Genomic DNA, 27,274 nt, shown 5'->3' with positions numbered 1-27,274 from the left:
AAGTTGATGAAAAGGCCAAATCAGAAGGACAGATTCTATTTAAAAGTTGGTAATTAGTGGGCGGCACGGTGGCCCAGTGGTTAGCACTGCTGCCTCACAGCGCCTGTAGACCCGGGTTCAATTCCCGACTCAGGCGACTGACTGTGTGGAGTTTGCACATTCTCCCCGTGTCTGCGTGGGTTTCCTCCGGGTGCTCCGGTTTCCTCCCACAGTCCAAAAGATGTGCGGGTTAGGTGAATTGGCCATGCTAAATTGCCCGTAGTGTTAGGTTAAAGGGGTAAAGGTAGGGGTATGGGTGGGTTGCGCTTCGGCGGGTCGGTGTGGACTTGTTGGGCCGAAGGGCCTGTTTCCACACTGTAAGTAATCTAATCTAATCTAATTCACCATGACCAAAGGGATAAATGGATGCTCAGGGAAGGAACTCCAGAGCCAATTCTCCTTTGCCCGAGGGACCATGAATTCCAAATGTGACCACCACCACCACCTTCCAAAAAAAGGTGGGTAAGGATAAATTCAGCAACAACGTGCCAGCCAGTAGACATAATGATCAGAGACAAAATTAAAGTTACTTGACTGACCAAGTTTGGATCAATTGAGCAAACCTATATTGGTTTATTCTTTGATTTAGCCATTCGCAAGATTTGTGTGAGCTGTTGACCTAGGTCAGCATTTATTACCTGCCTCCATTTGCCCTGGAGAAGGTAACAGCGAGCTGTCGTCTTGAACCGCTGCCATCCATGTGGAATAGTACACGTAATGATGTTGCAAAGTGAGTTCCAGGATTCAACCTGGCCACAATGAAGGGATGGTGGCGTATTCCATGCAGGTGGTGTGTTTCCATGTGTTTACTGCCCTTGTCCATGGTAATATCATGAGTTTGGAAGTTGAAGTGAAAGGAGGACTAGTGAGTAGCTGCAGTGTGTTGTGTACACTGTTGCAAATGTGGATCTGCAGTGAAGGGAGTGAATATTTAAAGTGATGGGTGAACTGTCAATCAACTTGTAGGACCTGACTAACCTTATTCAGCTTTTGGATGAGATAACAAAGAATTAATGAGGGTGTTGTGTATATGGTTTTCATGGATTTCCAAAAGATGTTTAATAAAATGGCACATCGAGATGTGACAGCCAAATTTATGTCTTTGGAAGAACAAGGGTGGTGGCAGCATGGATACAAAAGTAACTGAGTAACAGGACACACACAAGATGGTGATAAATGGTTGTTTGATATGGCAGAAGTAGGGGATCCCATGGATCCATATGCAGGGTACTACTTTTCTTGATATATTACTGAGCTGGACTTTGGAGTGTTGGCCAGGATTTTCTAAATTGACGGATGACTCAATGCGTACAAATATTACAGTCTATAAGGAGGATAATGATTGACTTAGAGTTAAATAGGTGGAATCATGACAACTAAAATTTACTGCAGAGAAGTGTGAAATGATACACTTTGGTGTGAAGAACAAGATGATGTGATGTAAAATAAGGATGTAATTCTAAAGGGGGTGCAGGAATAAAGTGTCATTGAGGAATATGCTCAAAACATCCAAGGGTAAGCTGAGAAACCAATTAAAAAGGTGACTGGGATCCGTGGCGTTGTAAATAGAGGTATAGAAGGAGGTTTTGTGAAGGTAACAGGAAATCTCTCTGGTAGGAGGACGATACTGCCTCCTCTCGGGAGTGTCACCATGTTATGAGCCTGCAGGCAGTTGAGGAGAGGTCCAGGTAGGCCTGCCAAAGACACACACAACAGGAACCTCTACCAATCACAAGCAAATGGGCATTTGGAGACCAGCATCTCTTTTGTTCAGTGCCACAGTGGCTTCTCCAGGAAATAGAGCAATTGGGGACTTGGTTAAATTTTCTCCCTGTTTCCAAACCTGCTATGGAGAAGGGCATAAACTAATAATAATAGAACATAATAGCAGGAAAGTTTACAATAAATCTTTTTTATATAAAATATAAATTCAACTACAACAAGAGAACTGTGTCCAATATTAAATGCCGTACTTTAGGAAGAATGTGAAGGTATTAGAGGGGCAGATTCATCAGAATGGTTCCAGAGATGAGCAGTTTCAATACATGGATAGTTTGGGGAAACTGGGGCTCTTTTTTGGAAAAAAGATTAAGAAGCTACTTGGTATGTGTTCAAAATTGAGAGGTTGGATAGAAATGACTAGAAATCGATCCCGTCAGTGGAAGGATCAAGAAGGAATGACACAATTTAAGGTGATTGGCAGAAGACCCAATGAAGACAGAACTGACTTGCATAGTGAGATGTTGGGAATGGACTGCTGACAGGTCGAAAGTTGAGCAGGGAATCAACTTATCATCACAGACGCATAGGATATCAGTTTTAAATTAGCTTTGAGCTAATTTGAAAATTACGTTACAGTACTGCATGAGGTGCAGAAACACCAAGTTCTAGGGATGGGAGTACAAATTTTGGGAATACCTTCAAGGACTTCAAAAGAGGAAGAGATGGAGAGGGAGTTTGCAAGGATGTTAGGGTGAAGGTTACTCAGAAGATTGTTGATGGAGGGAGGCACAGTAGAGAGTGTTCTGGTATAATGTGACAGTTGCATTTCTCTGCAACATCATGCTGTAGAAAATCGCCCTATGGAAACCCACTACAGAAAAGGTGAGTTGGCTAGTCGACAGCTTAGAGTAAATAGAGTCCAGGATATAGGAGGTGGGTCACAAACAAAATAAGCTCAGAGGATGGATGGCAGAGAAATGGATATGAGGAGGAGCTATGAAGGACTTTTGGCATAGTCAACTCTGAGGGGCAGAGTTGGGCCAAAATGTTATTTTCAGTTTAAGAGGGAATCAGTCAATTTTGGGATTGAAGGAGGAGTAGTTGAATTAAAGTCCAGAGGAAAAAAAGTGGCTACGTTTTGAGTTTTTGGGAAGGTAGGAAAGAGCAGGGTCAGAGTGATTGAAAAAAAGAGGAAAAAAGTGAATGGAAACAAACTCATCTTGCGTGAAGACACAAAACAGACAGTTGTGGTAAAGGCTGCATTTCTATGCACTGCCTGATAATCAGCTTCATGGTAGATTGTCTAAATCTTGCCTGTTTTGATCCAGCATCTGAGATGAATTTTTGTTGCTAGGTTTGGGATTGTTGGGAGAGTGAGCAGCTGGGCACCATTTGTCTGGAAGGGCACTGATGCATAATAATTAATTATTTAATAATTGGAGCATTCAGCAGAGGGGTAAGACTACATCTGGCTTTCCTTCCAACATATAAATAAACAACTAGTCCCTAGGTGCCACTGTTTAAAATGTTTGTTTTACTCTATTTTAACCTGACATACAACACATCCTCAAACTATTTCCTCAATATCAGTTAGTGTAAGGCTATTATCCCGTTAACAGAGAAGTCTCTGTTTCTGCAGTTCCCCTTGAGCCTGTTGTCTTTTTTGAATAGCTATCAAATTGCAGCAAGGTATATGTGCATGTGGTGTCATCGCATTAGTGAAGTAAAAACACCTGCTCCTACAAGGGTCTTTTTGTCAGAAAAGGAGGCTTTTTGCTTCTCTTGAGTTATTCACGTTTTAAATTCACTGATTTGTGCACAGAGACTGAGGTCTTAGAGGCAGGATGTGGTTGTTACAGCAGCACACCAGTTCCACTGTTATCATCATTTCATTCTTTTGTCTGAGATATGAGGAGGAACTGGCAAAGCCGTACATTTGAGTAAGCTTCTGGATGTTTGAAATTGTGTGTTTTACATAAGGATTGTGGATATGCTGTGCCTGCATTTATTGCCCGTCTGTAATTACCCTTGAGAAGGTGTTAGTGAACTGCCTGTTTGTACCATTGCTGTCCGTGTGCTGTAGGTTGACCCACAACACTATTCAGGAGGGAGTTTCTGGGTTTTGACACAGACAGTGAAGGACTGGTAATATATTTCCAAGTCAGGATGGTGAGTGACTTGGAACTGGAATTTGGAGGTGGTGGTGGTTCCAAGTATCTGCTACCCTTCTCCTTCTAGCTGTTAGTAGGTTTAGAAGATGCTGTCAGCAAGACCACGGTGAATTTCTGTGTGGTATCTTTTTGATGGTATACACTTCCGCTACTGAGTGTCAGTGGTGAACTGAGTGAATGTTACAGAATGTAATGCCCACCAAGTGGCCTGCTTTGTCCTGGATGGTGTCAAGCTTCTTGAATATTATTGAAATTGTACTCATCCAGGAAAGTGGGGAGTATTCCATCATTTTCTGCCCTGTGGATAGTAGACAGGCTTTGGGAAGCCAGGAAGTGAGCTGCACACTGCAATATTCCTAGCTTCTGGCCTGATTTTGTAGCCACAGTATTTATTTGACTAGTCCAGTTCAGTTCCTGGTCAGTAGTAAGCCCCAGAATGTTGATAATGGAGGAATTCGGTGATTATAAATCCATTGAATGTCAAGGAGCAGTGGTTAAATTCTGTCTTGTTGGAGTTGGTCAGTTCCTGGCATTGTACAAATGTCTCCTGCCACTTGTCAGCCCAAATCTGGATATTATCCAGTTCCTGCTGCACTTGAACATAGACTGCCTCAGACTCTGAGAAGGAGAAAGTGAGGACTGCAGATGCTGGAGATCAGAGCTTAAAAATGTGTTGCTAGAAAAGCGCAGCGGATGAGGCAGCATCAAAGGAGCAGGAGAGTCGACGTTTCGGGCATAAGTCCTTCTTTTCCTGAAGAAGGGCTTATGCCCAAAACGTTGATTTCTCCTGCTCCTTTGAAGCTGCCTGATCTGCGCTTTTCCAGCAACACATTTTTAAGCTCAGACTCTGAGAAGTCATGAATGGTAATAAACTTTGTGCAGTCATTGGCAAACATCTCCACTTTTTTGACTTTATAATGGAAGAAAGGTCATTGACGAAGCCTGTGAAGATGTTTGGCCTCGGATACTCCCATAATCTGCTCCTGCAGAGATCTTCTGGAGCTGAGATGACTGACCTCCAACAACCGCAGTCAACTGCCAGAAATGAGTCGAACTAGTGGAGACCTTCCCCCCGACTTCCCATTGATTCTAGTTTTGCTAGGGCTCTTTGATATCACCCTCAGTCAAACATAACCTTGATGTCAAGGGCAGTGGCTTTTACCTCGCTTCTGGAATTCAGCTCTTTTGTCATGTTTGGACGAAGGCTGCATTGAGGTCTGGAGCTGAGTGGCCCTGGCGGAACCCAAACTGAGTGTCAGTGAGTAGGTTATTGGTTTCTGATGTCTGTGTACCACAAACAGTGGTTGGAGGTGGTGTGAAAGGGAAGTTCTTTAATCTGTCAAATCATTGAGCAAAGGTTTGGACAAAGTCTGTTGTTCATTTTAAAGTGTGTTTGGTGCATAGCTCAACCTAATACTGAAAGAAGGTTTTATTAGCCTGACAAGAACATGGTTGCCCTCACGACACCCCCATTTCACTGCAAAGACTATTCCGAAGTTAATTGTTAACTCCAACAGACAGTACTCATTTAGTCAAACCAAAAGAAACTTGTTGATTCTGTTGACATTTCTCAGAAAAATATTTGACTGTTGGTTGGTTGTTGGTCAGATATTTGTGGTGGATGCTGGCTTTCTGTTGTGGGATGAAATTCCAGAGTCTCATCAGTCCTCTGCACATTAATGGACTTGTGTTTGAGTGCTATGACAGCCCCTCCTGCCATATGGCATCATATCAGAGCTCAATTCATTCCTAGCCTGATGTCTGTACACACATTTTCCAGCAGAGAACAGAAGCCAGTTGTAGTCATCCAATTGCTGGCCTGGCTGAAGGCCAGGCAAGGATTAAACCTAAGTCTGTGAGACTTGGTTTGCTTTTGCTAGAGAGTGAGTCATCAGAAGAGTAAACAGGACGAGGGATTATTGCTGGGAATACATTCACACTGTACGTTGGACTTCAGTAAACCAATTAGATCCGCCACCACCCTAGAGGTGTTTGATTTGATTTTAATCTGATTCAGACACTGTCCCAAAGATTGCTTAGCTCCAGCTCCATGACACTCCTTGCCTTAGGCTATGCACTGCAAAAACACTCATCCTAACTCTCCACCACTTCCAGACTCCACTGTTCCTGACCAGTTCCTCAATCTCTACCCTTATAAACTTAAAAGTTTGTGCTGCTCCTAATCTATCCCAAACCAAGCCTTGCTTATCTATCACAAATACCTTTTCATGATAGTGTCTGTGATGCCAGTACACTTCCAAGCTGTAAAATTCTCAACACTGTGCTTACCACTCTACATTATTGTCGGTGCTGTTCCTCTCTGCAGCCTCATAACTCCTCTCTTCATCACCCCTCTAATTTACCAAATGCTCTATTTCTTTGGTTCTGATCCCATATGTGTCCCCTAACTGTTTGCAGCTGTAAATTCATTCCTCCAAATGCCAAGCTCTGGAATTCACTCTGTGAACCACTCCAGCTCCACCCTGCTTTTAAGGTACTGGTTAAAGCCCAGATGTTTGACCAAGCATTTGTTCACCCTTACTCATATCTTATTATTTGAATTTATCTCTATTTATTATTTGATTACAGCTTTGCAAAAATTCCTTTCCTGATATAAAAGTGTAATGTAGCAAATTAAACTACTGCTGTGGTTGTATCAGTGTATAACCAGTAGGGACAGTGCCTTAGTGGCCAGTGCATTTATTTGACTTGTTAGCAATACACAGTAACTCATTTGTTAAAATCCCTTAGTCTTTGGGTGCCTTGAAGATTGAATATTCCCACCAAACAGGGCTGCAGTATGAATGGTAACAGAGCCACATTTTATGATTATCTGTGACTACTTCAAGATTAATGTACTGCTCAGATTCACAACACCGGTTTGTTCTGATGGATTTTGCCTGCAAACTTCTGTTGCTGTTTGTCTTAATACAGTGTTAGATTTTAATGAAAACAACAAATACTGGAGATCACAGCAAGTCAGACAGCATCCATGGAGAGAGCAAGAGCAAGCTCATATTTTGAGTCTAGATGACTCTTCATCAGAGAGACTTTACATTGGATATATTTATTTAGTCAGTTATGTTGGCTCATATCTTGTCACTATCCTGTGCTGTACCTCTGCTTGCCTGTTTCAGGCAGAATCTGAAAATGGAAGTCTGGTATTTAAAGAAGGCTTGCAGGAAATCAGAAACATTGCCAATATTTCTAAGGAGAAAACTTCACTTACTTTTTTTCAATTAGTTTAATGAGCTATCTTAACCTGGATTTCACAGGCCAGATAACAACAACAGAGTTTGATACAATTAATTTTAAGCAGTGTTGCTAAGTCCTGGTTTTGTTTTTATTAAACTTCCCTTTCCACACTACTGCCAAACAGCAGTAGTGCTTATTTCTCCCCAGCACCCATGTCATGTGTGTGTAGATGCAGGGTCACAGTGAAGAAACATCGAGTGCAGAAAACCTGATTTGTATTCCACCACCAGGAAGAAAAAGCACCCAAGTGGCCAATGACAAACAGTGCCCCTCTCTTCAAGGGCAATGCCTACATGAATGAAAAGCAGGGGTTAAATCAAAATAGAATTGTCGGGAAAAACAAAGCACTCCACACCCCACGGTGCCCACATCTAAGCCCTGGTTTTATTTTGCACAAAGAATGAACTCAATTATTTAGCTTCTTACATTACCTTAGGACATCTGGGTGGCATGGTGGCTCAGTGGTTAGTACTGTTGCCTCACAGCAGCAGGGACCTGGGTTCGATTCCAGCCTTGGGCAACTGTCTGTGTTAAATTTGTACATTCTCCCAGTGTCTGCGTGGGTTTCTTCCAGGTGCTCCGGTTTCTTTCCACAATCCAAAGATATGCAGGTTTGGTGAATTGGCTGTGCTAAATTGCCCATAGTGTTCAGGGATGTATAGGTGAGGTGCATTAGTCAGGGGTAAATGTAGAATAACAGGGTAGGGAAATGGTTTCTCTTCAGAGAGTTAGTGGCCTGTTTCCACAATGGGAATTCTCTATGGTCTTGTGATGCTGCTCCTTTAACAAGGTTATGCAGTCCTTGACTTTTTTTTTCCAGCAAGATCATAAAAGCAGCGATTACAAAATGTCTGGCTTGGATGGGTTGTAGGGCCATTTTGATTTTAGCTAACAGATACTGCCTCAGGCAAAAGGCTTTCAAGGTTTTCTTTTTAAAATGCCTTTACAAAGAGGAGTGGCCAGTTCTCCCAGCTAAGCTTTTCTCAGGTTTGGTTTTGGTCTTAAGCAGTCTGGCTGTTCACTGAAAGTAGTCAGTTCAGTTTGAGGCTGTTGATCTAAGAAACAGCTAATGAAAGCAGGTGTTCCATGCTGGTCTCTGTGTCTCTGTCTCTGCATTTCTACTGTTTCTGTCTCTGTGCGTGTGTGTGTCCCCTGTAAGACCCTGTGTTTGATTTTACCTTTTATGCTGCAGGATGTTTATGGGGTCTGTTGCAAGTAGTTGGAACAGCATCATTAAGTTGGGATAATCTGTTGTGTTTTCAGATAGGTGAAGTTATTCTGTATTCTGTTCTCTTTTGTTTGTGTTACATTTGATAATCTTGTAAATAAATTCTGTTTTATTTAAAACTAAGTGATTTGACCAGCTGCATCTCTTCTGGAATATCCACTTTACACCTGCTTAAAACAAGTCGCAAAGTTAGGGTCTGGGTTACTTTCTGAAATACTTTGAGCGGTCTGGCCTGGTCCATAACAGTCTCAAAGCACTTTACAGCCAATGAGTTATAGTCATTGCACTGTAGGAAATGCAGGAACATAGCAAAGCCACACAACTGCAAATATGGTAACAAATCCGTTTTCAACATTGAGGAATAGATATTGGCTGACATGCAAGGAAACATGTCCATGGAAATGAAAACTGCATCCAAGGAGCAGGAGAATCGACGTTTCGGGCATGAGTCCTTCTTGAAGAAGGGCTCATGCCCGAAACGTCGATTCTCCTGCTCCTTGGATGCTGCCTGACCTGCTATGCTTTTCCAGCAACACATTTTCAGCTCTGATCTCCAACATCTGCAGTCCTCACTTTCTCCTCCATGGAAATGAAAATTCTGCCACTGTGTTTCAGCAGTGCAGTGGTACCTTCAAAAGTCCCTTTGTAGTGCAGCATAAACTTGGATTTTCTTTTTTGCTCAACTCTCTGGAATAAAACTACCTTTCAGTTCATGGGCTGAAGTTATCACTGTAGCCGAGATATTTTCTAATCAACCTATTCAGAGATGTTATTGAACACGTCTGGAGCAGTTGGGACCTGAACAACCCGGATCTCGTGGTTCAGAGGTAGGGATGCTAGCACTTAAGAATCCCAAACCATTGCTGACGGTATAACTAATGCAAGTTGTGTTAAACCAATTCAGTGTTAAGCAGATCAGGAGGGGATAATTGCTGAGGCAGTAAATATAACAACAGTGAAAATCTAGACATGTGACAAAGTTGGATCAATAATCTTTGAAACAACTGTTCATGTTAGGAGTACCACATATTGGCACCAGAATCACACTCCTAGCATTGTGACAGTTTGATGAGACTACTAAGCATAATAGATAACAGGCTGAAGTAGAGTCAAATTGGACTATAAATATTACTTCTGTTCCCCTTTTTCACATGCTGCCATACCTGCTGAGTTCCTCCAGCACTTTGTTTTTGTTTTATAATATATCACACATTATCCTCTTGCCCCAAGGAGCAGCATTGGTGCTGTATAACCCATGCAATTAAACAGGTTCCCGGATACTCTGGTTCCCTGAACAAGTCCAGCCTCGTGACTGGTAGTATTGGCCTTTCCAGGGGGTGCTGCGTTCTTGGCCCAATATACTTTATTTTAGTAAAGCTCACCGACCGAAAACATTGACTTTATTTCCTTCTCCACCTAGGCTGCTTTGATCTCAGTATTTCGAGTAGGTTCTGATTTTAGTTCAAGTTTCCAGCCTTTGCTGAAGTTTTGCTTTTGGGCATTTTGTGCTTGGCTGGTTTGTACAGATCTTTCCCCAGCAATGGAGAGGTTGTATTAGGATACTGTAACTGTCTGTGCCCCCGATTGGATTCTCTCTCAAATTGCACGTACACACCATTGCAATCTAGTTTTCAGTTCACTCTAAGCCAGTGGACTGAGTATGTCCAGCCGACCTGTGGTAGTTGAAGGAAGCCTGCCTCCTTGCCTTGCCCCACATTTCTGTGATGGTGTCCCTCAAGCGAAATCAAATCAATTGCTTCTCTCTAATAGCGTGGTGCTTTGTGATCTGTGATTAATTTGAAACTGTAAAGGCCCAACTTGAAATATATTTAGATAATCTCAGTCAAGTTTATCATAAGCAGTGGCCACTGTACATAATGCGTAATCATTGGTATTGAATTGGTCTTGCATAGGTAATCTGAGACAGACATTTTACATAGATAAGCCCTAAGAGAGGGTGATGTGAGAGAAATAAATTTGCACTCTACTCATACTTCAGTGCATCTGTGCTGTGTTTGAACATGTTGTGTGGGTGGATCCTTATTGAATGGTAAGTCTGAGTTTGGTGATTTGTTCTGGGATTGAAGTTGGTACATTTTGTCGGTTTGCAAAAGGAAAGTCCCCTATAAACACACGGACTGAGAAATGAACATTTGTATATTGAATTGGACTGGATCCCTCTGTGGTGCCCCTACAGTTGAATAGTCATAACTTGGCTGAAAATTTTAAGGTTGTTAAAGTTTGTGAAATTCTTAAACTGCACAGAGAGTCAGGAGTTCCAGGAAACAGATTATAACAATAACAATCCCAAGCTTTTCCATCTTCCTCTGTTAAATTGAAGCAGATATGCAGGACTGTTTTCAAAATAAAACTGGTACTTCTTTAAAAAGCTCTCAAAGCTCTACATTTAAAAGGTTAATTAAGATTTGATCATTTGCCATTCATTAACATTTACCACTAGTATTAAACTAAGTTCTACACTGAATAAATTTCCCAGTGGAGCTATTTCCAGCTATCAAATTACTCAAAGCGACAAGCTGAAAGCTGACTGGTGCAGTCATTATTAAACAATTTTTATTTAGCTGCTTCTCGTCACATAGAGAATAGCTCAATTCAAAATTTTTTCTTTAAGTTACAGAAAGAAGGAAGTGGGAACTGCAGAGGAAGGAGTACACTGGAAGGGCATCTCAGGTCAGATAAGGTTAGTGTTTGTGCAGTTGGGCCAGAAATGTATTTTGAGTTTTGTATTTAGGTCTGAGTAATTTGTGATCGTCAGTAACAGTTAAAAGGGCAGGAGAACATAATACATAGTGACACAATTGGGTCGTATGCCAAATCAGACTAGCAGTGAGATCATTATATGAATCATAGGAACACAGAAACAGGCCATACAGCAGCTCGAGTCTGTTCTGCCATGCAGTAAGATATGATCATAAGAAATAAGGGCAGGAGTAGGCCTTTCACCCCTTTAAGTCTGCTCTACCGTTTAATAAGATCCTTCTTGATCTGATTATGGCCTTAACCTCACTCGATTCCCTCGTACATCCATAATCGATCTAAGTCTCGAATATGTTCGATGGCCCAGCCTCTTTTGTTTTATTAAATTCTGCCATGGTGGGATTTGAATCCGGGTGCTCAGAACATTACCTGCGTCTCTGGATTAACAATCCAACGATAATACCACCAGGCCATTGCCTCCACTGCCTCTGGGGAGAAAATAGTTTGAGATCTGAGATGAGGAATTCTTCCTCAGTGACTCTAAATGGGAGACCCCGAATTTTTAAACTTGTGTCCCCCTAGTTCTGCATACCCCTCTGACCACTACGTGTCTCCATAATATCACAGAATAGTTACAGCATAAAAGGAGTAGGCCATTTAGACCATTGTATCTATGCTGGATCTCCAAAAGACTAATTTACCAAGGGACCTCTCTCTGCAGCCCTGCACATTCATCTTTTTAGATGGTAATACAATTTTCTCTTGAATACCTCAACTAGGCCTTTCTTCACCAAACGATCATGCAACACACTGATGCTCCAATCACTTGCTTTGCAGAAAGGCTTGTACTTGTGTTGCCATTGCTTGGTTTGCTAATTACCTTAAGCTTGTGCCCTCTTGTTCTAAGTCCAATGCGAACAATGTTTTCCTATTACCTCGTCTAGATTCATCAAGATATTTGTACCTTCTATCAAATCTGCTTTGAACCTTCTACAGGAAAAGCGGTTCCACCTTCTGCAATCTTAGTGCATCCTCATCGCTAGAGCTATTCTCATGAATCTTCCTAGCTTGAATGCTTTCACATTTTTTCTAAAGTATGGCACCCAGAACTGGATACAGACTCCAGTTGAGGCCAAACAAGTTTATAAACTCCTTGCTGTTTTACCCAATATCCCTCTTAAAAAGGTCTAGTATTATTAACTGTTCCATGACTTTCAATGACTTAGTGATATGTGCACCAGGGTCCCTTTGCTCCTGTGCCCCCTTTGGAATTATACCATTTATTTTGTTATTTTTTTTGTTTTTCCCCACAAAGGTGAATCATGGAAACTTCTCTGCATTAAATTTTGTCTACTGCTTGTCTGACCATTCTACCAACTTATCTTTTGAAGTTTGCACTATTCTCCTCAATGTTTTACAATGCTTCCAAGTTTCATATCATCTGTAAGTTTTTGAAATTGTCCTTTATGACAGGAAGAGCAAGGATGCCAATATTGACCTGGGTACCTACATAATCAACCTTAAAGTAACCATTAACCCTGGTCTTTTTCCCACCTCATGTAAACTTGGGGATTTATAAATAGTTTTTAAATTACTTATAGGTGCAGGTTCTGGTTTTTGAGTTAGTAACTGGTGCATTTTCTGTGTGTTTGAAGTTAATGATTAATTTGTAAGTATTTCTGTAGCTATGGTGACTTACATATAAGGCCTGGCTTTAGAGTGAGTGAGTTTTTGTGCACCACTTATGGACTTCTGTTTAATTGGAATTGTTTTGTGACTCAGCATGGTAAATACTGAGACCTCAAGGTTTGATAGAGACTTATGGAACTTTGTTAAGATAAAGGAAACATGCTTGGCTTAAAGAGGAAGATTTTTGGGTTTCAGTTTTTACTTTGAGTAGGGCAGTCCTGTGAAGTCCTTGGAATAGGATAGCTGTGTAGATTAGTGTCCCTGAGAATGCAAGGCTATCTATTGAACTTGGTTACCTGACAGTGAAGGTTCAGAGTTAGTCCCAAGCCAGAAATGTTGGGATAAAATTCTAAAGGCAGTACTCTGCGTTGAGTAGATTTAAGCAGCTGTGTGATAGAATCTTCCTAGAGCTATTTGCAGTTCCAGTCTGAACATTGGAGTCGCAGCAATTTAAACCTTTCAAAGTGTTAGAGTGATTCTGGTGTGAGTATTGTATGAGTGCTATTTTGGGTATGGTGCCAGAAATGTGTTCTGGGTATCATATGAAAGCTGTTTTACTTCACTTCAATTTAGAAATGAGTGTTTGGGGATTAATGGGGTTAGACTTTTACTATGTGTTTAAAGATTTTTGAATTTGTGTTCTGGACACCCCAGTCATTTAGAATTTACCCACATTCTATCCTGTTAGAATGTTATAGGTTTCTCTGAGATGCCCCCCTCATTCTTCTAAATTCAAATCAATATAGTCTTAAGCGATTGCAGTCTGTCGTCTTACATCAGTCCTGTTATCTTAGGACTGAACATACCTTGTTCCTTTTGAGTGCAAACGATTATTTTAATCTGGATCACAAAAGTAATTGACTTGCATCTTGAGGTTATTTACGATAGCTAGGAGAAACAGCTATTCTATCCTGTCACGCATTCTCCAGGATTTTATGTTTCAAAATGATTACCTCTTATTTGGCTCAACCTCTGAGGATCTAGCCCCATTTAATCAATCTCTCCTCATACAGCAGACCATTTATCCCCAAGATCAATCTAGTGAACCTTGTGTCCCCTCAAAGGCAGCAATCTCCTTTGTTAGGTATGGAGACCAGAACTGTAGTGTCCAGTATGATCTCACATAAGGTCCATATCATTTCAGCAGTTGCAGATCTAAATGGAAGCTTGTTTGTTTTTATGAAGATAACGTTTTTACATATTAAATTAAAGAAACTAAAGAAAAATGGACCAGTTCAAAATGCAACAACTACTGACCAAGGTGAACCAGTAGTGATTCACCTGGAGTTCTTAACTGGTCTCCTAGCACTGTGGTGCTGGCTGGTACTCAATAGCCAGAGCATTACTCTGGTACAGTTCATTGAGATTGGCCCATATTATAGTGGGGACTGCTGTTTACTCTGCAGCAGAACACAAAGCTACAGTTGAATGAAAATCTTCAACTGGGTAACACCGACGAACTTCATGAATGAAGAAACTATGGGTGGGCACCAACACCCGCTTGCAGCTCGAGCCCTTTGTTAGCAGGTCATTGAACAATGCAGTAGCTCACCAATCTGCACCCATCCCCATCAGCAGCTCCTCCAGGTTTTCCAAACTGATAAACCAAGTCTGCTTCAACATCATTCAGATTCACGTTGACCAACACTGCTGGGTCATTAAATATTTCAGGAGTATTCTGCCCACACAGAATCCTTTCGAATTTTACTGTCTTCGATGAAGTGCATGTGTAGGAGAATTAAACGGAAATAATAAAGGAAAGAAAATAAGAGTGTGATGTCCACAGCTTTAAGCTTTTTTTCCCAAGGCTGTGTGTAATTGTTCTGCCTGTGATGTTACTCTCAGCATCCTAAACTCCACTGGGACCTTGCAGTATGGCTACATTTCACTCGGTTTCTCCAATCTCCCTTTCTGTTGTGCGAAGCTAATTCTGTATGAAAAGTGTGAAGGGTTTATGTGCGGCCCAGGTGAAGACCGATGAAAGGGAGTAGCACTGTGTGGGCAAAATTGTATTCAATTAAAAGTAAATGTATTTAATGTGAAGCATCAAAGAGCTTTGCAGAAATGTAAGGTTTAATCCAAGTCTAACTTCAAAACTAAATTAGATATTGCTTTCAAGATGTTAGGAGGTATAGTGAAAGCAGAAGGGAGATGTAAAGACATGCCACTTCATGAATTGAGGAGATGTTTGGGCAGGAGAAAAGAATAGATAGCACTGATGTAATAGATTGTGATAATTATATATAATAGCACTGAGTTATCTACTGTGGAGAGGGGCTGAAGTACAGTGACAATTCTGTTAAACCAAATGTATAAACACACTAGGTACTTCACCATCCTGGTCACACATATAATAGAATTGCTGAGAACACAGCAAAATATCTGAATCCACCAATCCCATTCCTGAACATTTTAACTTAAGATTTTTTTCTTGGAATAAGAGCATCGCTATGGTCCATCCCTAGCTGTACTTGAAGGTGATGGTGAGCTGCCTTCTTGAACCACTGCAGTCCACGTGCTGTACGTAGACCCACAATGCCCTTAGGGAGGAAACCTACCATTTTGACTCCAATACTGAAGGAATGGGGATATATTTCCAAGTCATAATGGTGTGAGGCTTAGAGGGAAACTTGTAGCTGATGGTGCTCTCGTATACCTGCTGCGACTATCCTTCCAGATGAAAGGGGCGGTGGTTTTGGAAGGTTAAAGGATCTTTATTGAATTTTGAGCATCTGACCTGCCCTTGTAGCCACTGTGTTTATGTAGGAAGTACAGTTGAGTTTCTGGTAAATGGTAACCTACAGGATGTTGATTAGTGGGAGATTTAGTGATAGTAACACCATTGACTGACTGTGAAAGGGCAGTGGTTAGATTGTCTCTCATTGGAGATGGTCATTGCCTGGCGTTTATGCAGTGTGAATGTTAGTGGTCACTTCAGCTGAAGCCTGGATATTGTCCAAATCTTGTTGCATTTAACCAGGGACTGCTTCAATATCTGTGGAGTCAGAAATAGTGTTGAACATGTCCATTTCAGACCTTTTTGATTGAGGGAAGGTTATTGATGAAACAGCTGAAGGTGGTTAGGCCAAGAATAGTACCCTGAGAAAATCCTGGATAAATGTCCTAGAGCTGAGATGACTGACAATGACCACAGTCATCCCTCTGTGCTAAGTATGATTCCAACTAAATAAGAATTTTCCTCCAATTCCATTGATTCCAGCCACGCACAATCAAATGTGGCCTTGGCGTGACCTTATGGAGGTTTACAAATCATGGGCATAGATAAGGTGAATAGCAAGGGTCTTTCCCTAGCGTCGGGGTGTTCAAAATTACGGGGCATATTTTTAAGGTGAGAGGAGAAGAATGTTAAAAAGGACACGAGGGGCAATTTTTCACACAATGGTAAATGTGTGTGGATTGAGCTGCCAGAGGGAGTGGGTGCAGTTACAACATTTAAAAGATGTTTGGATGAGTACATGAATTGGAAACGTTTGGAGGGATATGGGCCAAACGCAGGCACGTAGGAATAATTTGGTTTGAGAACATGGTCGGCATGGACTAGTTGGACCGAAGGATCAGTTTCCATGCTGTATCACTCTGTGATGCTAAGATAGAAAAATATGAGGATGGAGGGATGGATGGATGCATAATGAGAGTTGTGAAGTAACAAAGTAGGTTCACGGTTTGCAGTACAAGGTCAAACTGGTGTTGCTGATCTGCCCACAAATCCAGAAGTAGCATAATTTTAACTTGTTATTACAAAGGACAAGTAATATACTCCATCCATTTACTCATGAGTCAGAGTCATCGAGATGTACAGCATGGAAACAGACCCTTCGGTCCAACTCGTTCATGCCGACCAGATATTCTAACATAATCTAGTCCCATTTTCCAGCATTTGGCCCATATTCCTCAATCTTTCCTATTTATATACCCATCCAGATGCCTTTTAAAAGTAGTAGTAGTAGTAGTAGTAGTAGTAATAGTAGTAGTCGTCTCTGGCAGCCCAGTCCACACATGCACCACCCGCTGCATGATAAAGCTGCCCCTTAGATCTCTTTTATATCTTTTCCCCTCACCCTAAACCTATGCTCTTCTAGTTCTGGACTCCCCCAGCCTAGGGAAAAGTCCTTGTCTATTTACCCTATCCATGCCCCTCATGATTTTATAAACCTCCTATAAGAATCATAGAATCCCTGCAGCGTGGAACCAGGCCATTTGGCCCAACAAGTCCACCTAGACCCATTTCTCGACCCTATTACTTTAAGTTTATCCCTGACTAATGCACCTAACATAAACATCCCTGAACACAATGAGCAATTTAGCATGGCCAATCCACCTAACCTGCACATCTTTGGACTGTAGGAGGAAACTGGAGCACCCAGAGGGAACCCCCCACAGACAGGGGGAGAATGTGCAAACTCCACATTCAGTTGCCTGATGTTGGAATCGAACCAGGGTCCCTGGCGCTGTGAGGCAGCAATGCTAACTACGAGCCACCATACTGCCTCCGATCCAGGGAAAACAGCCCCAGCCTGTTCAACCTCTCCCTATAGTTCAAATCTTAGAAACACTGGCAACATCCTTGTAAATCTTTTCTGAACCCTTTCAGATTTCACAGCATCCTTCCGATAGGAAGGAGACCAGAATTACACGCAATATTCCAACAGTGGCCTAACCAATGTCCTGTACGGCCACAACATGACCTCCCAACTCCTGTACTCAATACTCTGACCAATAAAGGAAAGCATACCAAACACCGCCTTCACTGTCCTATCTACCTGCGACTCTCTTTCAAAGAACTATGAACCTGCACTCCAAGGTCTTTTTGTTCAGCAACATTCCCAAGGACCTTACCATTAAGTGTATAAGTTCTGCTAAAATTTGCTTTCCCAAAATGCAGCACCTCACATTTATCTGAATTAAACTCCATCTGCCACTCCTTAGTCCATTGGCTCATCTGATCAAGATCCATTGTAATCCAACCTTCTTCGTTGTCCACTACACCTCCAATTTTGGTGTCATCTGTAAATTTACTAATTATACTTATGTTCACATCCAAATCATTTATATAAATGAAGAAAAGTAGTGGACCCAGCACTGATCCTTGTGGCACTCCATTGGTCACAGGCCTCCAGTCTGAAAAACAGCCCTCTACCACCACCCTCTGTCTTCTACCTTTGACCAGTTCTTTATCCAAATGACTAGTTCTCCCTGTATTCCATGAGATCTAACCTTTCTAACCAGTCTCCCATGAGGAACCTTGTCGAACGCCTTACTGAAGTCCATATAGATCACATCTACTGCTCTGCCCTCATCAACCCTCTTTATTACTTCAATAAACTCAATCAAGTTTGTAAGACATGATTTCCCACGCACAAAGCCATGTTGACTATCCCTAATCAGTCCTTGCCTTCCCAAATACATGTACATCTTGTCCCTCAGGATTCCCTCCAACAACTTGCCCACCACCGATGTCAGGCTCACTGGTCTATAGTTCCCTGGCTTGTCCTTACCATCTTTCTTAAACAGTGGCCCCACATTAGCCAACCTCCAGTCTTCTGGCACTTCACCTGTGACTATCGATGATACAAATATCTCTGCAAGAGGCCCAGCAATCACTTCTCTAGCTTCCCATCGAGTTCGAGGTTACACCTGATCAGGTCTGGGGATTTATTTACTACTTATGCATTTCAAGGCATCCAGCACTTCCTCCTCTGTAATATGGACATTTTGCAAGATGTCACCATCTATTTCCCTACATTCTATATCTTCTATATCCTTTTTCACAGTAGACGCTGATGCAAAATACTCGTTTAGTATCTCCCCGTTTCCTGCGGTTCCACACAAAAGCCACCTTGCTGATCTTTGAGGGGCCCTATTCTCTCCCTAGTTACCCTTTTGTCCTTAATGTGTTTGTAAAAACCCTTTGGATTCTCCTTTAACTCTATTTGCCTAAGCTATCGCATGTCCTGTTTTGCCCTCCTGATTTCCCCCTTAAGTATACTCCTACTGCCATTATACTCTTCTAAGGATTCACTCGATCTATCCTGTCTATACCTGACATATGCTTCCTTTTTCTTAACCAAACCCTCAATTTCTTTAGTTATCCAGCATTCCCTATACCTATCAGTGTTTCCTTTCACCCTGACAGGAATATACTGCCTCTGGACTCTCATTATCTTGTTTCTGAAGGCTTCCCATTTTCCAGCCGTCCCTTTACCTGCGAACATCTGCCCCCAATCAGCTTTTGAAAGTTCTTGCCTAATACCATCAAAATTGGCCTTTCTCCAACTTAGAACTTCAACTTTTAGATCTGGTCTATCCTTTTCCATCACTATTTTAACTCTAATAGAATTATGGTCGCTGGCCCCAAAGTGCTCCCCCACTGACACCTCAGTCACCTGCCCTCCCTTATTTCCCAAGAGTAGATCAAGCTCTAGTGGGTACATCCACATACTGAATCAGAAAATTTTCTTGTATATGCCTAACAAATTCCTCTCCATCTAAACCCTTAACACTACGGCAGTCTATGTTTGGAAAGTTAAAATCCCTTACTTTAACCACCCTATTGTTCTTTCAGACAACTGAGATCTCCTTACAAATTTGTTTCTCAATTTCCCTCTGACTATTAGAGGGTCAATAATACAATCCCAATAAGGTGATCAACCCTTTCTTATTTCTCAGTTCCACCCAAATAACTTCCCTGGATGTATTTCCGGGAATATCCTCCCTCAGTACAGCTGTAATGCTATCCCTTATTAAAAACGCCACTCCCCCTCCTCTCTTGCCTCCCTTTCTGTCCTTCCTGTAGCATTTGTATCCTGGAACAATAGGTTGCCTATCCTTTCCATCCCTGAGCCAAGTTTCCGTAATTGATATGATATCCCAGCCCATGTTCCTAACATGCCCTGAGTTCATCTGCTTTCCCTGATGGGCCTCTTGCATTGAAAGAAATCCAGCTTAATTTATCAGTCGTATCTTGTTCTCTGCTTTGTCCTTGCCTGCCCTGAGCATTTGTTTGACTCGTTTCTTTTCTCAACTGTAGTGATTTCAGATTGATCTCTTTCCTCTCTATTTCCCTGGGTCCCAACACTTTCTCCCCCCCAACCTGAGCAGCTCTAGCAAATCTCCTGCCAGTATATTAGTTCCTTTCCAATTCAGGTGCAATCCGTCCTGTACAGGTCACTTCTATTCCAGAAGAGATTCCGATGTTCCAAAAACGTGAATCCTTCTCCCCTCCACCAGCTCCTTAGCCATGCATTCATTTGCTCTATCCTCCTACTCCTACCCTCACTAGCTCGAGGCCCATCAGCGTCCCTGAATTTTTCTTTGGCATTGAGAATCTGGGAATAGTTACATTGGTACTGACATGTTCACTCATCACTTTCCATGTTGACAGTGTAGGAAAGGAATGAGACACTGAGCTTCCCTGATATTTGAGGTGCAATCTCTATTGTGTTAGGGTCATACAAATGTCACACCCTCAGCCAGCCCACTCTCTCCGAGAGAACTCTGGTACTTCCGTGGTAATGTCACTGGACTAATAATCCAGAGCTCCAGGCAAATGCTCACATCCCACGAGGGTAGATGGTGAAATTTGCATCGATAAAATCTCGAATTGAAAGCTGGTCTGGTGGTGATACTGTCAGTTGTTATAAAGAAAACTCATCTGGTTCACTGATGTCCCTGAGGAAAGGAAATCTGATCTCATTACCAGATCTGGTGTAGACTGTAATGTGTATGATTCTAGGCTCCTTCTGAAGTGGCATTTCTTTTTATTTGTTCGTTCATTGGATGAGGAAATTGATGGCTAGGCCATGATTTATTTCCCATCCCTAATTCCCATTCCAGAGGGCAGTCGAGAGTTAACCACATTGGTGTGGGTCTGGAGTAACATGTAGGCCAAACCATGTATGGATGGCAGTTTCCTTCCCGAAAAGAGATTAGTGAACCAGATGGGTTTTTTTTCCCTGCCAATCAACAATGGTTTCATGGTCGTCGTTAGACTCTTAATTCCAGATTTTTATTGAATTCAAATTCCACCATCTGCCGTGGTGGGATTCGAACCCTGGTCCTCAGAACACTATCTGGGTTTTTGTATTAACAGTCCAGCAAATAACACCACATGTCTGTCAACCCACAATGAGCAAGGCTTCAAGGGGCATTAAGGGATAGGCAATAAATGCTGGCGTTGCTATCAATGCTGTCATCTCAATCAAGAATATTTTAAAAATACAGTGTACACTTTGAGTTAGATGATCATTGGATGTTAGGTGAGGAGGGTTTTACTGCATTTGATCTCTCTCTCTCCCTGGACAATGGGAGAGAACAACTGATCGGGTTTCCCAGCCCTGATCACAATCTATTCCACTTGTTGGAACCTGCGCATGTTGGGAGGATTGGTTTTGATTGTTGTTTTCCTACAATTAGGATACTCTGCCAGCTTTTCATAGAATCCCGACAGTGGAAACAGGCCATTTGGCCCAACAAGTCCACACTGACCCTCAGAGTATCCCAAACCTATTCCCCTACTCTCTTACTTTACATTTCCCCTGACTAATGCACCCTAACCCATGCATCCCTGAATTCTATGGGCAATTTAGCAATGCCAATTCATCCAACCTACATATCTTTGGACTGTGGAAGGAAATCTTTGAGGAGAAAGTGAGGTCTGCAGATGCTGGAGATCAGAGCTGAAAATGTGTTGCTGGAAAAGCGCAGCAGGTCAGGCAGCATCCAGGGAACAGGAGAATCGACGTTTCAGGCATAAGCCCTTTTTCAGAACACATTTTCAGCTGTGGAAGGAAACCAGAGCACCCGGAAGGAACCCACGCAGACACAGGAAGAATGTGAAAATTCCTTAGATAGTCACCCGAGACACTAATTGAACCAGGGTCCCTGGCTCTGTGAGGCAGCAGTGCTGGCCACTGAGCCACTGTGCTGCCCCCATTGTCAGGAAGATATCTCGTTCATTAATATCCATCAGGGAAGGAAATCTGCTGCCCTTACCTGGTCTGGCCTACACGTGGCTCCAGACCCACAGCAATGTGACTGACTCTTAACTGCCCTCTGGGCAACCAGGCATAGGCAATAAATGCTAGCCTAGCCATCGACACCCTCATCCCATGATTGAATACATTCTTTTAAAAATACCATTTTGGAAGGAGATAAGAATCATTCATATTGTCGTGGGTCTGGAGTATTATCTGGATCAGACCAGATAATAGCAGATTTCTTTCCCTCAGGGACATTAGTGAACCAGGTGGGTTTTTACAACGACTGGCATTGGTTACATTGTCACCACCAGACCAGCTTTCAATTCTAGATTTTATTGATTGCAGATTTCCCCATCTGCCTGGATTCACATAAGAGGCTGGGCACTTGGTTAGGGCCCTTTAAACTAATTCCGTTTTGTGTAGAACACTCCCCATCCCTTATACAGCTCATGCCAGTGGTGGGCAATTGTTTGTACCAGATAATTATCCATCACTGTGCAAGTCAATTACAAAGGTGCTACTTAGAATACTGAAGTTGTAATTCAGAAAACCTTTTCTTATTTTGGTGAAATACCATCACTATAATTAATTAATACTTTGTTTATTGTTTTGAAAAATCTGCTGGTTTCAGGCAACTTGAAATGTTTCCGAAATCTCTTTTGACTTACACTACACACCATGTACCTGGTGTGCAGGAGCTGAGTGAGTACATGCGGTACTGAAGCAATCTGCCACTATAGTGAGTCCTTAACTAACATTCTAGTTGCATTCCCAAAAAGTGCAACTTTAAAGGAAGCAACCTTAAATGAATCAGATTTTCCTGTTACAGTTAATGTAAAAGCTTCAGCAAGGATCTGCAGGACATTGCTCAACAGAAAACAAACATTAAAATGTTATACCCTGCAAAATGCAGAAATCTGATATTCATGAATGAAATAACTTTTTAAAAATAAATTTAAAAATATAAGTAGAGTTAATATTTCCTACTTATCACTTTTTCCCAGCTCTTTAGCTTGCAGCCTGTCCTGTTGCCTGACCCTTCCGGTCACCACCAGTTCTGGTGGCTATACATCCTATTTCCTGACCCTCCCTCTAAGTGCTTTCCTCTTCCAAATTTTTCTGTGAGCAAGGGCTCATGAAAGGAGTGACAAGAAGGAGGAAGAGCAGCTTTTAGTTGCAAAGGAGAGACCAAGTAGGAGAAATGATGAGAAGGAGGATCAACGAGAGACCAGGTCAGCAGTGACTGGAAGGGTTTGCAAGAGGGAAAGTCAGCTGCAGCTCAGTCAGGGAGAGGAGAGACCACTCAGAATGATCGTACATCAGACTCTGCTGGGAAAAATGCTAAAATGAGGTTCTTGTAATGCAACATGAATAATAGTCCTGTTATTCCCTGAAAATAGTGACTTAAAATGTAACAACCTGAACCAGACTTAGTGTATTTGTATCAGAAGCACATGAAATAGTGGCTGAACAGTAGAGACTCCACATTGGTTATCGGGATTGGTTTTATTGTTGTGACACTCAACAACAAATTACATTTTACTGTACTAAAGGTTACAATATAACTGTCCCAGGTAAATTCAGAAGAATGTGATCAAATCGAATTTGGTACCTAATCAGCTAAGGGGAACGGAGAATAAGTCAAAGAAGTAGGGTCATCTTTAATGAAGAAAGAGAGATGTACAGAGAATTATAGGGAGAGAATTCCAGAGCTTATTGCCTGGACATATGAAGAAACAGCTACCATTTAATGAAGTGATGAAAATTTAGAATATTTTAAAGGCACAATTTAAAGCATTCAGGCATCTTAAATACTTGAAAAGATGGATGAAGTTCTACATGGGTAGGAAAGGTGAGGAAATTATGCCATGATACAGTTTAGGGCTAGGAACTAGGGCTCAACTAACATTGGCTAAGTGGTTAATCAAGCAGATGAAAAATAGAATGTAATCTGAGTGTGTGGAATTATTTCTCAAAGCGTGAAATATTTCTGAAAATGACAGAAATTGATGAATGCTAATATTGACAGATTTGTGAATCTGCAGAAAGTGTACATGCAGATACAGCAAGCAATTAAAAGGCACTAATTCTGTCAGCCTTTATTTCAGTTTGCCCGAACATCTGACCAAGGAGGTCTCACTGCAGTAGTATAGTTCTTTCCCAAGATCACCCCTTGAGTACTGTGTATGGTTTGGATCTTCTTAATGAGGAGTTTTGCTTAGGAACAAGAGCCAAGACTGTTCTCAACTGGACAAATAAACCACAGGGCCACAGTCATGCTTTATGGACAAGGATTCAAATTCGGCTATTAACAGCTAGTGCAGATTAAATTCAAATAATAAAACTAAGTCTGAAATTAATAACTGGTCTCAGAAATATTGTCTTTGCAATTAATATCTATTGTCATATGAACACATCTGGTGCACCAATGCCCTTAGAGAAAGAAAATCTTCTGTGCTCTGGCCTGTATGTAACTCCACAAGAAAGTGGGGACTGCAGATGCTGGAGAGTAGAGTGTGTGGTGCTGGAAAAGCAGAACAGGTCAAGCAACATCCGAGAAGCAGGAGAATTGACGTTTCGGGCATAAGCCATTCAGAAGGGAATATGCCCGAAACGTCAATTCTCCTGTTCCTCGGATGCTGCCTGACCTGCTGTGCTTTACCAGCACCACACTATGTGACTCCAAACCAAATGCAGTGTGATTCTTAACTACCCTCTGAATTGCTATCCTCGTTAGCAATTCAGTTCAAGGGCAATTAAGAATGATTAACAAATGCTGTCCTTTACCCAGGGACGCATGCATCCAAGCAAAAGAAAATAAAAATTCCATCCTTTCTAAATATGGCAGGATAGTCACTTGCAATGGTTTTGCTTCCTGCTGCTGCACCATTATTTTTGGTGTCCCCAGAGATCTATTCTTGGCCTCCTTCTATTTATCAACCATAAGCTGCCATCCTGAATCATCATCCAAAAACCACAGAAATGGTTTGAATATGTACAACAACAGGACCAAGATCTACCTCACCATCATCTACCTTGACTCTTGCACTGTTCTTAAAGTATCAGGCTATTTATCCAATATCCAGTACTTGATGAGAAAAATTACTTCCAGTTAAATGTTTGGAAGACTGAAGTTTTGTTTCCTGGTTTAAACTCTCAGGCTACCTTCCAACTCTGTTCCTCATTGTCAGCATCTGAGATTCAGCCAATCTGTTTGCAATCTGACGATCACGTTCAATCCTGAGATGAGTTTCTGACCTTGTATTGATGTCATCACTAAATTGCCTATTTCCATCTCTGTAACATCGCCTGGGTTTGCCCACCTCAGTTCTCGTCTGGGTGAAACCTCTGAGGTGCAACTATGCCAGTGCGCTGCTGCAGTCTCCCACTCTACTTCTGCACAATCTGCTACCCTTGCGTGAATTATCAGAAAGTCCCATTACCTGATCAGCCCTGTGCATTTTGTCCCACATTAGCTTCAATTAACAGTTTTTATTTTATAATTCACACCATATGTTTTCAAATCCCTCCATGGCCTCACCCTTATCTCTAATCTCTCCCAGGCCCACAATGCTTCAAAATATCTGCATTGCTCCTAATTTAGTGCCTCATCCTCACTTTTAATCAATCAAACATTTGTAGTCTCCTAGTTGCCTAGGCCATAAGTTCTGGAATTCTCTCTCTACAGTTCTGTGCCTTACTGTCTAACCTTCTCCCTTTACCATGTTCCGTAAAACAACAACTCTTTGATCAAACCTTTGGGTATCTGACCGAATATCTCTTGATATTTTGATGACATACTTTCTTCAGTAGTGCTCCCATCAAGGGATTTGGGATGTTTCTATATTTTGAAAGTGCTTTATGAGCAAAGAATTTTGTTTTTGAGATCTAATTGACTTGGAAGAGAAGCAAAGAAAAAGTTCCCCCAGACTGATTCCTGGGATAACAGACCTGGCTTCAGAGAGGTGGAGTTGAAAGGTCCCATATTCGTTCGACTTTAGCAGAATGAGAAGTGATGTCAATGAAACCTGGCAGAGTTTGTGCTGAGAGAAACTAAATCTAGGAGTTAGAGTCCCAGGATTGAGACCATTTCGTGCTGAGATGAGGAAGGATTCTTTTGGTGAGAGGGTTGTGAACTTTTTGGAATCCATGACCCTGGTCCTCTCTTCCATTCCCCACTGTCCAGTGGGACTGTCTGTTCTTTCAGGTCTGGCAGTTAGACACTCCATTGGTCTGCCATTCTCGCATTCAGATTACTTAATCTGAACTAGCAACCTGCCCCCCCCCCCCCCCCCCCCCAACTCCCAGATGTAGCATAAATGCTGTCCCCTCCACATCTCACTTCAGCTCTGATGAATAGTCATCTAGACTCGAAACATTAAACATTAGCTTGCTCTCCATGGATGCTGCCTGACCTGCAATGAGGTCCAGCATTTGTTTTCAGTACAGATTCCAACATCTGCAGTAACTTGCTCCTCCCTAGTCAATGGTTATGTTCAAGATTTGTTTTGGGGGGCATGCAGGAAACCTGGGGAACTAAAATAAGGCGAGTCAGTGAGGTTGGTGTAGTGGAGGTTCAGCGAATGCATTACTGAATGGTGGAGCAGGCCCACTACTTTATTATATTATGTTGGAATGTCATCAATCTGCATTTCTTGGTTTTACTGTTCATCACTTATAGCAAGCAAATCCCTTGAACACTAACGTATCTCCAATAAGCACTGGTGGCTATAGTAAAATTTGTTTAAGCATTTGAACATTGTACCGTTTAATTCCCCTCCCTATTAAGAGGGTATTAATTGCAGCTTCAGAGCTCAGCCAGAGAATAAGAATAATAGCTTAGCCTGTTTGGATTGTTGTAGTTCATAACAAAGTACCACGTATCTCTTAGACTGGTCTGTTACTTTTCATGGTTATTAAGATAATGCCCAAATTTCAAATGTTTGAAGCGAAAACAGAAATTGCTGGAAAAGGTCAGCAGGTCCGGCAACATTTGTAGAGAGAAATTAGGGTAAATTTTCAGATGCAGTGACTCTTCGTCAGAACTGATTGTAGTGTGGAAAAAGTTGCTTTTTACACAGAAGATCGTGGGGAGAAGGTATAAGGAGTAACCATTGGGTGGAGATAGTGTCGAAAGAGAGAGAACAACGGTTGGACTCACAAGGAATCTTAAATGATCAAATCACTTTATTGCATCTGGTAGAGATGAACAATTGGTTGCCCTTTAATAAATACACCACCAAGGATATATTTCCCTCCCCTCCCCTATCAGCATTCCGTAAAGACCACTCCCTCAGTGACTCCCTCGTCAGATCCACACCCCCCACCAACCCAACCTCCACTCCCGGCACCTTCCCCTGCAACCGCAGGAGGTGCAAGACTTGCGCCCACACCTCCCCTCTCACCTCCCTCCAAGGCCCCAAAGGAAACTTCCATACCCGCCACAGATTCAC

General features: G+C 42.0%; 1 protein-coding gene across 2 annotated transcripts in view; it reads left to right on the top strand.

The window, feature by feature from the left end:
* cars1 (cysteinyl-tRNA synthetase 1) overlaps nucleotides 1-27,274 on the top strand; it is a 205,681-nt gene that overhangs the window by 7,306 nt on the left and 171,101 nt on the right. Inside the window, exon 2 of one of the 2 annotated variants that reach the window (XM_043706116.1) lies at nucleotides 11,048-11,116. The exons of the other annotated variant lie outside the window; for it this stretch is intronic. Coding sequence (XP_043562051.1) covers nucleotides 11,048-11,116 — 69 coding nt within the window. The remainder of the gene's footprint in view (nucleotides 1-11,047; nucleotides 11,117-27,274) is intronic. 2 annotated transcript variants of the gene reach the window in all.

The sequence above is a fragment of the Chiloscyllium plagiosum genome, chromosome 16, assembly GCF_004010195.1.
Source record: "Chiloscyllium plagiosum isolate BGI_BamShark_2017 chromosome 16, ASM401019v2, whole genome shotgun sequence".
Classification (NCBI taxonomy): domain Eukaryota; kingdom Metazoa; phylum Chordata; class Chondrichthyes; order Orectolobiformes; family Hemiscylliidae; genus Chiloscyllium; species Chiloscyllium plagiosum.
The sequence above is the reverse complement of the archived record's forward strand: the minus strand, read 5'-3'. Positions and strand labels throughout refer to the sequence as shown.